The following is a 10,926-nucleotide window of genomic DNA, read 5'->3' on the forward strand; positions in this document are numbered from 1 at the left end:
CATGTGGAAAGTGGCAAAATTTTTCTCCAGTGGATTATGGATTTCCCTTAGCCAGGAGTGGTGGAAGGAAAGTAACTGAAAACCACCTACTAACTTACTACCCAGATTTGCATCTGCCTTAAATTTTTTGCTACTGCTGCTTTGGAAAGCTGTGAATGCCAGGCATATGCAACATGATTCATGTAGAAACTAGATGGCACAACCAACAGAAGTTATGTGCCCGCATTACTGCTAGAAGCTTATAGAGGGCTTTGCACAAGAGCAGATACCATATGTTTTCCTAGCAGAGCACTGACTTTGGATATTTTGACTGTGGGTTGCCAGATTTATGGTTTTGTTTTGTTTTTTTACCCTTAATTGATGATTTGGTAGGAAGCCCAAATGACTCAGGAATAATTACACAAACCAGGCTTAAAAAGCCTGGTGACACAAACTGTTTGTTTAACCGTCAGTAGCCTAAAAATTACTTGGCAAAAATAGTACACACAGATTTACTTGAAACATTTATTATTAGCTATGTGTAATCACCCTCCTCCCCCACTATCCAACCCTCATCTACTAACAGAGGAAGAAAAACAGTCATGATGTTTCATACTGCGTGTGAAATAAGTCTGGTAAACTGCTGGTGGTGGTTTTTGTGGTGTAATGCTGTAAGATTATTAGATGAACAGTACACTTTTTGAGTGGAAAAGACTAAATAGTTACTTCAGTACTACACACCTTCCATGTGACTGACTTGATAGCTAGAGTTTTTATATGTAAGGCAATAAGCCAGGCTTGCTGCCTGTAAGCCTGGCTCATTCAGGTGGCTTTCCTTAAACTCATAAAGGGACATTAATTTTTGGCTGTTTTTTTCTTGTATTGCAGTTGGTATTGGCAGGTGTTGAGAGGTTACTGTGTATCTACAGCCTAGATTGTGATACCTCTTAAACATTAAGATGATTACTTCCAGTATTTTGAGATACTGATTTGTCTTCACTTCCCTAGCTATTTCCTTACAGGGCTAGTCTTAAAAATAAAAAGCCAGCGTTTTAACTTAATTCTGGGGTACTGTATTTCAAACAAGGCTTGATTAAAAATAGCTGCTGAAGTGTGGATTTTTTTGTTGCCTTAACAGACCTTGCATCAGTCCCATCCTCTTTAGATGTCTTTCTGAATGTATATATGTACACACGCACTATTGTAACTGTTAAAGTATTTTTAATGTTCAATGTTAAGATTAAGAAGTTTCAGGTTTTAAGGATCGCATAGTTAATGCAGGTGACCATAATTAAGACCGAAGTGTGCTTTAGTCCTATTAATGTGAGTTTTGCCTCTTCCCCCCCCAGTGGAATTTTCAAATACAAATGGTGAAAGTTTGCCTTTTGTATGTGCATGTATTTTAAGATGCTTAAATAGAACGTGGGAGCCTGTCTGCAGAAGTATCAGGGACTGAGTAGCTTCAGCTTAAAACAACATTGTGTGATGGCAAAAAAGCAATAGGAAGCCGCACTGCCATAGGTCGCAATGAGAGTCACGTTCCTAATGACATGAAGGCTTAGGCTTGAAGTTTCTTCATCCAAACTAATTGAAAATGTTGTGCTGAGTAACAAGAGTTAGGCTTTTTGCTGGGGGCTGCATATTAGGTTGCATTAAGAGCTTGTACAGTCTTTTACACCATTATGGAAATGAAGTCAGCTACCAAATCAGAGAGGAGAACTTCTTACGTATTTGACATTCCAAAAAAGTATAGAAAGGTGATTTTTCCACAGTGTAAAAAGAGGCACTGTCTTGTGGTTAGAAAGGAAGGGTTTTTTTGGTGGTGGTGGGGGGTTTTTTTTTCCCCTTGCAAGTATTGTTATGTGATGGTAGAATGACGTCTGTTGCTTCACCGGCAGACTTGATGTTCATCACTGACTGTTGCAGGGGATCACAAAAGATATCTTTGATCCAAAGAAAATATCCCTGAAAGATATTATCAGATATTTAAATAATTAGATTGGTTTATCAGAGCTTTAACATGACATGCATTTCCAGTTGTGGATTTTTTTTTAGCTTATGGTGGGATATATGTGGGATTACTGTGTTTGTGGGATGCTGTTCCAGCAATGCAAATGCAACTGCAGGTCTGGATGAAGGTACTGCATTTCTACCTCTGCTGGCCTGGTTTGGAAGTGATGGCAAAACTTTAATTGACCGACCAGAGTGCCAGGACTCCACCCCGGTATTTTAGCTTTGAGAAAGTAAATTTACCAAATACATAATATTATAAAAATAAAGAACTTCGGCATGTACACTCATACTGTTTAGTGCAATTTGTCCCAAGAGCAGACTTGCAAAGTAAGTCTTCTGTACCTCAGGATGGTTGAAGGAAGACCTCCTTAGGTATTTGTATCAAAGAAAGAGGCTTTATTAGGCTGCTCAAAGGTCAGAGGTTGAAGCTAGAAACCTAAAGTGTGCTTCAGGGTGAGGATGTCATATCCAGTTTTAGGGAAAGTGAAAGATGAAGTACTTAAACCCTGCTTTGAGTTTGAATGTGAGATCTCTAGCTTTAGAATTCATTCGCACTTGGTTCAAATCTATTCCCCCATGGGAATGCTGAAAAGTTGCCTTTCATTGGATTTGGGGGGACTTGAGAAACTTGGGTGGTAAGAGGAGCACATATAAAAAGTCATTTTTGCTTGCCTATGTAATGCCATCACATTTTAGTGTCCCTGAAGTAAGTTTTGAAGTGTTGATGTTTTTAATCTAAATTTCCTGAAGAAAAGATGTTGCTGGAAAGCTGAATGAAATAATACCTCTTAATACATTTTATTACTTCAAACCAGTATGGGCTGGTGGTGTTGTTTAACTCAATATTAATTTTGTTGGCATGTACATTCTTTCTGTAGTACAACAACAAAAGAACCCACGTTCAGTGAGAACTTTGCCGTTCGGCTTTGTCAGCAGTGCCAGTGAGCCAGAGGAGTGTTGATGTTCTTGGGCTAAATCTTTTCCCTCCCTTGCAGGCATTTGTGAACCTCTGTTTCCCCCCTGTTTGCCTTCCTACTTTGAACAGCTGTCATTACAGAATAAGTTATTCAACTGACATATGTGCATGCGCCTTAGAATAGCAATACAGTTCTTTGCCGTGGAACAGAAATCGAATAGGGTTTTTTTATGGTCCTGAAAACATCTTCATTGCAAAGTGCTGTGAATAAAGATTTGGTGTAGTTCTCATACTTAGTTTAGATCAAACAGAAGAGTGAAAAGTTGGGTGATTTAAATGCTAAAGTCCCCTGTAACAGAACATGCAGGTTTATAAAATACGCTAAGCAAGTCCTAGGTGAGCCCCTGAAAAACAAAACCTGAAAACTGGCCGTGTATCAGATAATTGGCTATCTCTTGATATAATTTGAAACCATCTGAAGTGGTGCATTTCTTTAAAATGGTAGCTTATTCCACCAGTGGAAACTGTAAAATGATGAAAATACAACAGGCAGTCATACAGAACTGTACAAGTTTATATGAAATGAGTGTGGTCTTACTTTGGGCAGCAGAGCAATTCATTCAAGTTGCAGTAACAGATCACCTCGCAGCCCTTCCCTTCCCAAAAGTGATCTTGCAGACCGTCATCGATCTGTCGAAGGTTCTCCGTGCCTTCGGGGACGTTGTGACAGTCGTGGTCTTTGAGGGCCCTCTTGTAACAAGAGGGCCGCCGGGAAGGCACCGCGGGGGTACCCAGGAGGGTGCTCAGCAGAAGCAGTGCCGAGACCATCTTCATTTTTGCGAAGCTTCCTGCAGCAGGGTGCTAAAGAGAAATGAGGTACGTGACACAGGTATAGCTGTTGAACAGATCTCTTTCTCCAGTTTGCTCTCTGGCTTGTGTTTTTCTTTTCTTTCCTGTGAACTTTGGGAGGTTTGAGCCTGAGTGCTGGAGAGTGTTTTCTCCTAGGAGGTAAATAATATTGCAGCAGAATTGATATTCATTACTTTCTGTACGACCTTGGGAATCCTTTCCTCGGGAATTGAGGCTTCTGTTCCGGGCAATTTTGTTGTTTCTTTGGCCTCTCACCTTGAGAAAATTGCTTTGAGCTGGCCGTGTTCTCTTGGTGGTGTGAGTGAGTGTATCGATTGCTACCAAACCAGGTGAAAATGTCCGGGTGGGTTTCCTTGTGTTCCTGGTCATTTTGCCTGATGAAACAAGAGTCACTCACATAAAAATAATAGTATCTTTCCCCATCAAAGTTGTGGAAAAACTTGTCTGCTGATTGAATCCTCTGTCATCAACTGCTTGAGAAAATGAAGTGTTAAACAGCAAAGGAGGCTGAAGCTCTCTGCAGTGCTGCCAAGTGCCGCTGTCCTGGACTGCAGGCTCTGGTATGGTATAACATTACTGAGAATTCTCTCCTTTTTTTTTTTTTTTCTCTTTTTTTGGTACTGCAAACTGCTTAGTTGAGTCTTGCTACAGGAGGTCATTATGGTTTAATTGGCTTTTTAAAAGGCGGGATAAATTACCCCTTGTAACACTCGCCTGTTGGTGACGAGGCTTTCCATCGTCTGCATGAGCTTGTTTAATGCTAGCTGTGCTCTTCTGTGCTGCTTTGCACAGAGGCTGACCATGCCCAACGCTGTGGATAAGACCCTTGAACTTGCATTCGCTTTTGAATTAGCAGTTTGAACAGTGCTTCAATGTAGACTTCATTGGTATTAAGAGAGAGAGTGGGGTTTTTTTACCTTTCCTCATGCTTGAATGAAAGGGGTCTGATACCTTACTGAATTTAAACAGGACTTCTGCTCTGATTGCTGACCTAAAGCAACGGCCAGCTCTGCCCGGCGAGCTCTCCCTGAGCGCTCCTCGCTGTAGTTGTGTTAGCCTCAAGGAAGACTGTGCTGCCCTTCGTACTGTCGGCGCTTCAGAGTCCATCCCCTGACACTACGATGTTACGGGCTGGCCCTAGTCTTTCTTGGAGGGCTGCAGAGTAGAGTGCTCTAGACTAACCCCAAAATAACTAGGTGTAAGGCAATGTCTGATCAAAGACTATCAAAGGTCAAGTTAAGATGGCAGAGCTATTCTCTAGATAAGAGGGGGAAGAAGGAAAAAAAAAAAGGCATGCCAGCTATAGAAGTCAATTAATAGTCCCGCTTAGGTTACTTTGTAAAACTCTTGAGATCACCCTTGAAAAACAAACAATAAGCTATTAAATGTATAAATTTACATGTAGTAATTTTTCTGGGGAGTTACATCACTACCATAGCTAGCTATCTTGCTCATCTTCCGTTTCTTCAGCCAATGAATGACACGCCAGAGACTATAAGAAAATCTGGGAATTTGGATTCATACTAGGGATAAAATACTACACCTCGATGCTCTTCAATTGTATTTTTGCATAAGATTTTTGCAAACTTGTTTTTTGAAGACCAGTAGCCAAATAAAGTGTTAAAAAGGTGGCCAATATATTAAAGAACATGACTGAAGTGAAAATAAGCTCTTGAGTATTTTTTAACTTCTGTTGCAGAAGCAAAATTCATTGAATGATTCCTTTTAGTTTCCATGAACTTGTATGTGAACTTTTGAGTAGGAGACTCCTATAAACTACTAGTAATGGAGCCTTGGGGATCTATTTTTTAATTACCTTAGAGTGCAGTATTGAATAACATACTGTCTTTATTAGTTTTAGACCTCAAAACTACTTCTCAAATAAAGTAAACATTGTTCTAACTTTGCCTGATGTTGTTTTTTAGACTTGAGTAAAGAATCTGTATTATTATAATAATGGTTTTATTTTGTAGGAGTATAAACACGGCAGTTATGAGGGTCCTGCTCAGAGAAGTCTTAATGCTTAAACAGAACAAGTTTGTTTATACTATACCTTGATAAATGCCAATGTCGAGGAGTACAGTTTAACATTCTTCTGTTCAAATAATTGAGCTTAATTATTTAAGTATTTAATGGAAGAAAATTTCCATGAAAGAAACATAGGAAGCAAGGGGTTTATGCCTTTGTTTCCTGTGATTGGATTATTCTGTGAGTTCTTCCCCTGAGGATGAAGCATTCATCATGTTTTGCTCTTGTGTATGGGGTTTTTTTATTCCTAAAAAATTTGGGTGTCCTTTCCCTACCTGGAGTTCAGCTGGAACGCTCATTTGAATCTGTTGCCAGCTGCGTGTCTGCTCAAAATTCACAGGAAGTCATTCCGTCCTGAAAATGGGTGGATTTTCTATAGACTGTCAGATTGCTGGATTAAAAAATTGCAACCTGCAATTTTAGGTAACTCAGTACTTGCCTTGGAATATAACAGGATATTGCTGTAGTGCATCATCGAGAGGGTGACTGCCAAAATCAGTATTAGCAAAATCGATATGCTGGTGAGCTATGGATAGACTTCCCGTTAGCTTCACTAACAGGTCAGTTGTGCATCTTGCCAATGCACAGCATTGTTATTATTCAGAAAAAAAATATTTATTTTATTATAACTTTATTTCTGCTTTTATATTTTCTCTGGTTTTTTGCAGATCATAACCAAAAGGGAATTTTTAGTTGGAAGACCTTTCTTCAACGGGTTATTTCTTTCCTGTGAGGGAAAGGTCCCTATTTGCAGGTGAAAGATTGCCAAGGACCTGAAGCGTTTCATCAGCTCCCTGCACGGGATCGATGCTGATAAACTCGGCAGACCTTTCAGATGCAGCATCTTTTTCTGACAAACTGCTGCAACTTCTTTTCCTGAATACGGTTGGATGGATGATGGAATGTCACTGATTGCCTAGGTAAAGAATGGAGCTAGTATGTGCATATTTATTTCAAAATGCGTGTCAAAGACCTTACCTGCTTTTACATACCATGGAAACAGTCCTTTCTCATAAAACGAATCGGGGAAATGTGATGAACAAGTCCAATCACTAAGGTGACTCAAAGACTTATTGCTAGCAAGCACCCTCTTACATTTCTTTATTTTATAAAACCTGAAAAGGTAGCAATGCCAATCATGCTAAGCCTGACCAGGTTGCTCTATCGAGATTATATCATTTCAAATTCTAGCAGGAGTAAAGCCGTCTAAAAATACTTAAAATGAGCTCCTTGCATTTGCATAAGTTCTTTTTAGTGAATTACTTTGGTTACTTTGACATGGTGTAAGTAAAGTTTGAGACCAAGTACAGCTGGGAATACAAGTGCTTTGAAGTAATTTGGAGTTTTGTGTAAAGGAAGATGATTAGTTTGGGAATATGCGTGGTGAGCCAGGAATCAGTGCTATCCCTGATCATTCAGTTGAGGGCATTTGAATTATCCTGCCAGGCAATTTGGCAACATATAGTCTTTGGATCCGCTAGATGCAGAGGTAGGCAGAAAAAAAAACAAAGAGAAAAAAACAAGTTTCAGCCTCCTTGGCCAAGAACAACAGGGTAATATTTCATGAGATGTGATGCCCTTTAAAGGTCACCTGATATTAGTAGGGGCTCAGGTGTTAGAAATAGGGGATAGAAATATGGAAAGCTGAGAAATGGCACAAAATGTCTATTTCAGCACCTCTAGACATCCTACATGTTTGGGAAAAGATAAATATTTACAGTTTGGTCTATCAACCATTAAATACACCCTTCAGAGTTATTAAGCAGGCTGCATCTCCAGTTGCCTAATGTTGAAAACAAGGACTATGTTAATTGGTACACTTTTGGTGTATGATCTTTTCCAGTCTGTCCAGTGGCATGTGCTGGGTTAACAAGTCGCACTTAAAATGAAAAAAATTTAATATATATTTGCTTCTTAATGTGCATTGAGTTCAAGAGCTAAAAATATCTATTCAAAATAAAATGTCTTTTATTTGTTTGTCAAGTTTCCATTTCAGAAACACCTGTAAAATGCTGAGCTAAGCATTTAATATTTAGGTGTGTTAATTTGTATTAGTTAGGTTTATTAGTGCATTCCTAAGAAATCATTACACAAGAGCTGCATAACTGATAATATTATGAAGAAGTTTTTTCCATTAAAAAAAAAATCCTTCAAATCTATTTTGCTCGAACAGTTGGTGCATTGTAAGGACAGCAGCTATTCCACTGAGGATGAATTCAGTGAATTACTGCTTTGTAATTACCATCAATATCATGATTCTTTCCAGAAACTGAGTTCTCATTAAAACCCATTTAGTTTTCTTAAAGACAGCAATTCATTGTGAACGCACCCCCTCCATGTTCACCAATTTTGCAATAATATTGAGCACTGGAAAGCAATATAGTATGTTTAATGACTTTAGATGTTAATATGTAGCATCCAACTTGGAAGAAGAGCAAGATTGTAAAAGAATTATCTTGAGCTGGATCATATCCATGCATCTGTCTTGAATAGCATCTCTTGTCTAGAATATATCTGCTTCTCCCAAATCATCTTCGCATTCTCTGCTCTGTGACTAGCATCAGCAGAACAAGTGCACAAGGATAATTTCAGGAGCAAGACATACCTTTCTCTTCTGCTTCAGTCCCTTCCACGTCCTTGGCAGCTGTATCTCTTTAGATGTACGCAGAGAGAGCGAGAGCTAGCGGGGATGAGAAGAGGGAGGGCTGATGGGAGATGCTGTACAAACAGCCCTTTGTTTGTCCTGACTTCTGCCTGCGACTGGTGTGCTCCCTTCTCCAGCGAGGGGCCAGAGGATGGGCTTCGAGAACTACCTCTTTCGGTCACTGCCAACCTAGACTGGGGGGGGGAAATGAACGTATCCTTTCCGGCAGGAAACGATTAGTTCATCCAGGATCCAATGAGAAGGTGTCTCCTCGGAGAGCGAAGCATAACATCCAGAACGGGGGAAGAGGAAACACCCCGTGGGATAACCGTGTCTTGCTGTGGAGCCTGAGCAGGCTGGGGGGAGCGGGAAGCAGTGGGGTCCCAGGGCTGCACAGGCAGGAGAATGTGGTTGCTGGACAGATGCCTTGTTTTGCATTGGGTGGAGAAGAGCAGACCTAGCCAACAATCTCATGCAGCACTCTAATTCCTGACTTTGGGATTCTTTCAGGTTTTCGAAACTGAAATAATAATAAAAAAACTGTAATTACTTTAACCGGACTGCTAGTACAGCATACTCAATGATGCCATGCATTGAATTCCTTGCTGACCGAACATTTAATCAAGCATTACACTGAAGAGTATTTCAGAGGAAGTTATTTTAGACTAATATAGCTAATTGAATTACCTGGTACCATAAAAACACAGAATGAGGTTCTTAAGTGGAGTTGAAGTATTATGTATTAATGAGAAAACAGTCTTGAAGGTGAAGCATGTGTCCTCATATTTCTGTTGCAATTTGGCCCTTGTTCTATTATGGCCATCCTGGATCTATTTTGTGATGTGAGTAGAGAAGTGTGATTGCACCTTAGCTGTTGAGCTGTAATTCTTAGATTCTCTAGTCTGCATCGTTTTGATTCTGATGTTGCTTTGTAAGAGTTTGGTTTTCTCTATCTGTTGGGCTGCTTCCAGTGCAGGGGTTTGTCGGGAGTACAAAAAGGTGCCTCTCTGTTCAGCTGACTCAGTTTACAATTTGATGTCTTAGTGCTTGTTCGGTTTGATTTATCGTATGCCAGAAGTGAACTAGGGCCTCTGTAAGAGGTGCATGTCCCGTCTTCTGGGGCAGAGAGCGAGGAGAGCAGGCAAAGGGCCCAGATGCTTAGAAGCAAACCTCTTGAAACTGAGCCTACCCGCTCTGCTGGCGGTGGGCAGCTGGGTCAGCAGAGAGCAGGATGCGTGTTGTACCCCTGCCTCTAATTCAGATTAGAGAAGTCAGCCAGGACATTTTTTGCCACTTCTGTATGGGCACGGCAACTTAGAAGGGGAGGTAGCTGCGGGCAGCTGCTGTCGGAACGGGACGTCCTTTGCCTTTTCAGGGTGACAAAATGCCTGGCGCTGCCTCTGCTTTTCTACAGAAATTCTCTTCTGGTGCGGATCCCGGCCAGGGCGGTCCATGCCTTAAACGCGATTATCCTACTGCCCCTGGGAGTACGCGGTGTTTCAGGGCAGCGCTCTGCCGCGGGAGGAGGCCGAGAGCCTGGTGCGGGTGTCCGTCAGCAGCCGGCTGGCTATAAGCAGGGATAAAACGCGGAGGAGGGAATGAGAGCACGTTGTGCTGATGCTCTGGATTTGGATGCCCTTTTAGTTCGTCAGTTACAGAAAAATTTACGTATGAATAATTTGAAGTCTTTGTCAGAAGATGTAATGGAAACATATTAGGATTATTCCCTTGCTGCCCATTTAAGTTCTCTTGTGTTTTCCAGGGAGTATCTGTGTTTCCGGAACACATTTTGAGAGCCCTGTTTGGACGGCAGTCTGGTGGACTGACAGATTTGTTTATAAAGTGAAGTGCGTGAGGGATAGGAAATGTCCTGCTGCATTCTGAGAAAAGACAGTTCTAACAAAGCTGGAGTTTTGCTGGTGATTTTTTTTCCTCTCCCTCCATAGCTCCACGTATGATGTTTTCAGTCACTGAAAACATTCAGGAACAGGAGGAAATTTTCTCCCTCATGTTGCTGCTTCAGAGTAAAGGCTGGGAAGCAAACTGGAATTTGGAGGAAGCAAAAGTTTTAGGGAATTTTGGCAGGGAAATGCAACTCAGGAGGAGGTAGGAGAAGGCTGCTGTAGGAACAACTCCTTGAGGTGCGAAAAGCAAGGTAGTTTATAGGAAAATGCATTGCAGAGCAGGGGAGTCTGCAACGGGAGGAAGCAAAGTGCAAAGCAGTACTTCCAGATCTTACCTCCTTTTCCCTTTCTCCGCTTTGCCCCTAACCCATTGCCCTGAATATCTGTCTCTATACTGACTTTGTCTCCCTCCCTGTCTCCTGCCCTGGTGGCTCACTCTTTATTTTCGGCTTCTTTCTGCCTTTTTGCTCCAGCACCGCGTCCCCAGCGGGCTCGGCAGCCGGTGTCTGGCGCAGGCTGGCGGGGTGCCAGCCGTGACAGAGGGGTATCGAAAATCGCAGAGGCTTTTTGAT

General features: G+C 41.3%; 1 protein-coding gene across 2 annotated transcripts; it reads right to left on the reverse strand.

Moving 5' to 3' along the window:
• Positions 1 to 1,320: 1,320 nt before the first annotated feature.
• On the reverse strand, positions 1,321 to 8,930 carry SCRG1 (stimulator of chondrogenesis 1). Of its 2 annotated transcripts, XM_069787085.1 has the most exons (4): positions 8,412 to 8,930; positions 4,034 to 4,152; positions 3,507 to 3,769; positions 1,321 to 1,944 (listed from the first exon to the last, which is right to left on the reverse strand). In XM_069787085.1, exons 2-4 carry the CDS (start codon positions 4,145 to 4,147, stop codon positions 1,890 to 1,892), a joined length of 432 nt encoding a protein of 143 aa, XP_069643186.1. In that variant the 5' UTR covers positions 4,148 to 4,152; positions 8,412 to 8,930; the 3' UTR covers positions 1,321 to 1,889. The 2 variants fall into 2 exon arrangements, with proteins under 2 accessions (XP_069643186.1, XP_069643196.1); XM_069787095.1 differs by lacking the exon at positions 4,034 to 4,152 and having other exon boundaries at positions 8,412 to 8,876.
• Between the last annotated feature and the right edge of the window lie 1,996 nt (positions 8,931 to 10,926).

Source organism: Haliaeetus albicilla, chromosome 1 (assembly GCF_947461875.1).
Source record: "Haliaeetus albicilla chromosome 1, bHalAlb1.1, whole genome shotgun sequence".
In the NCBI taxonomy this organism is placed as follows: Eukaryota; Metazoa; Chordata; class Aves; order Accipitriformes; family Accipitridae; genus Haliaeetus; species Haliaeetus albicilla.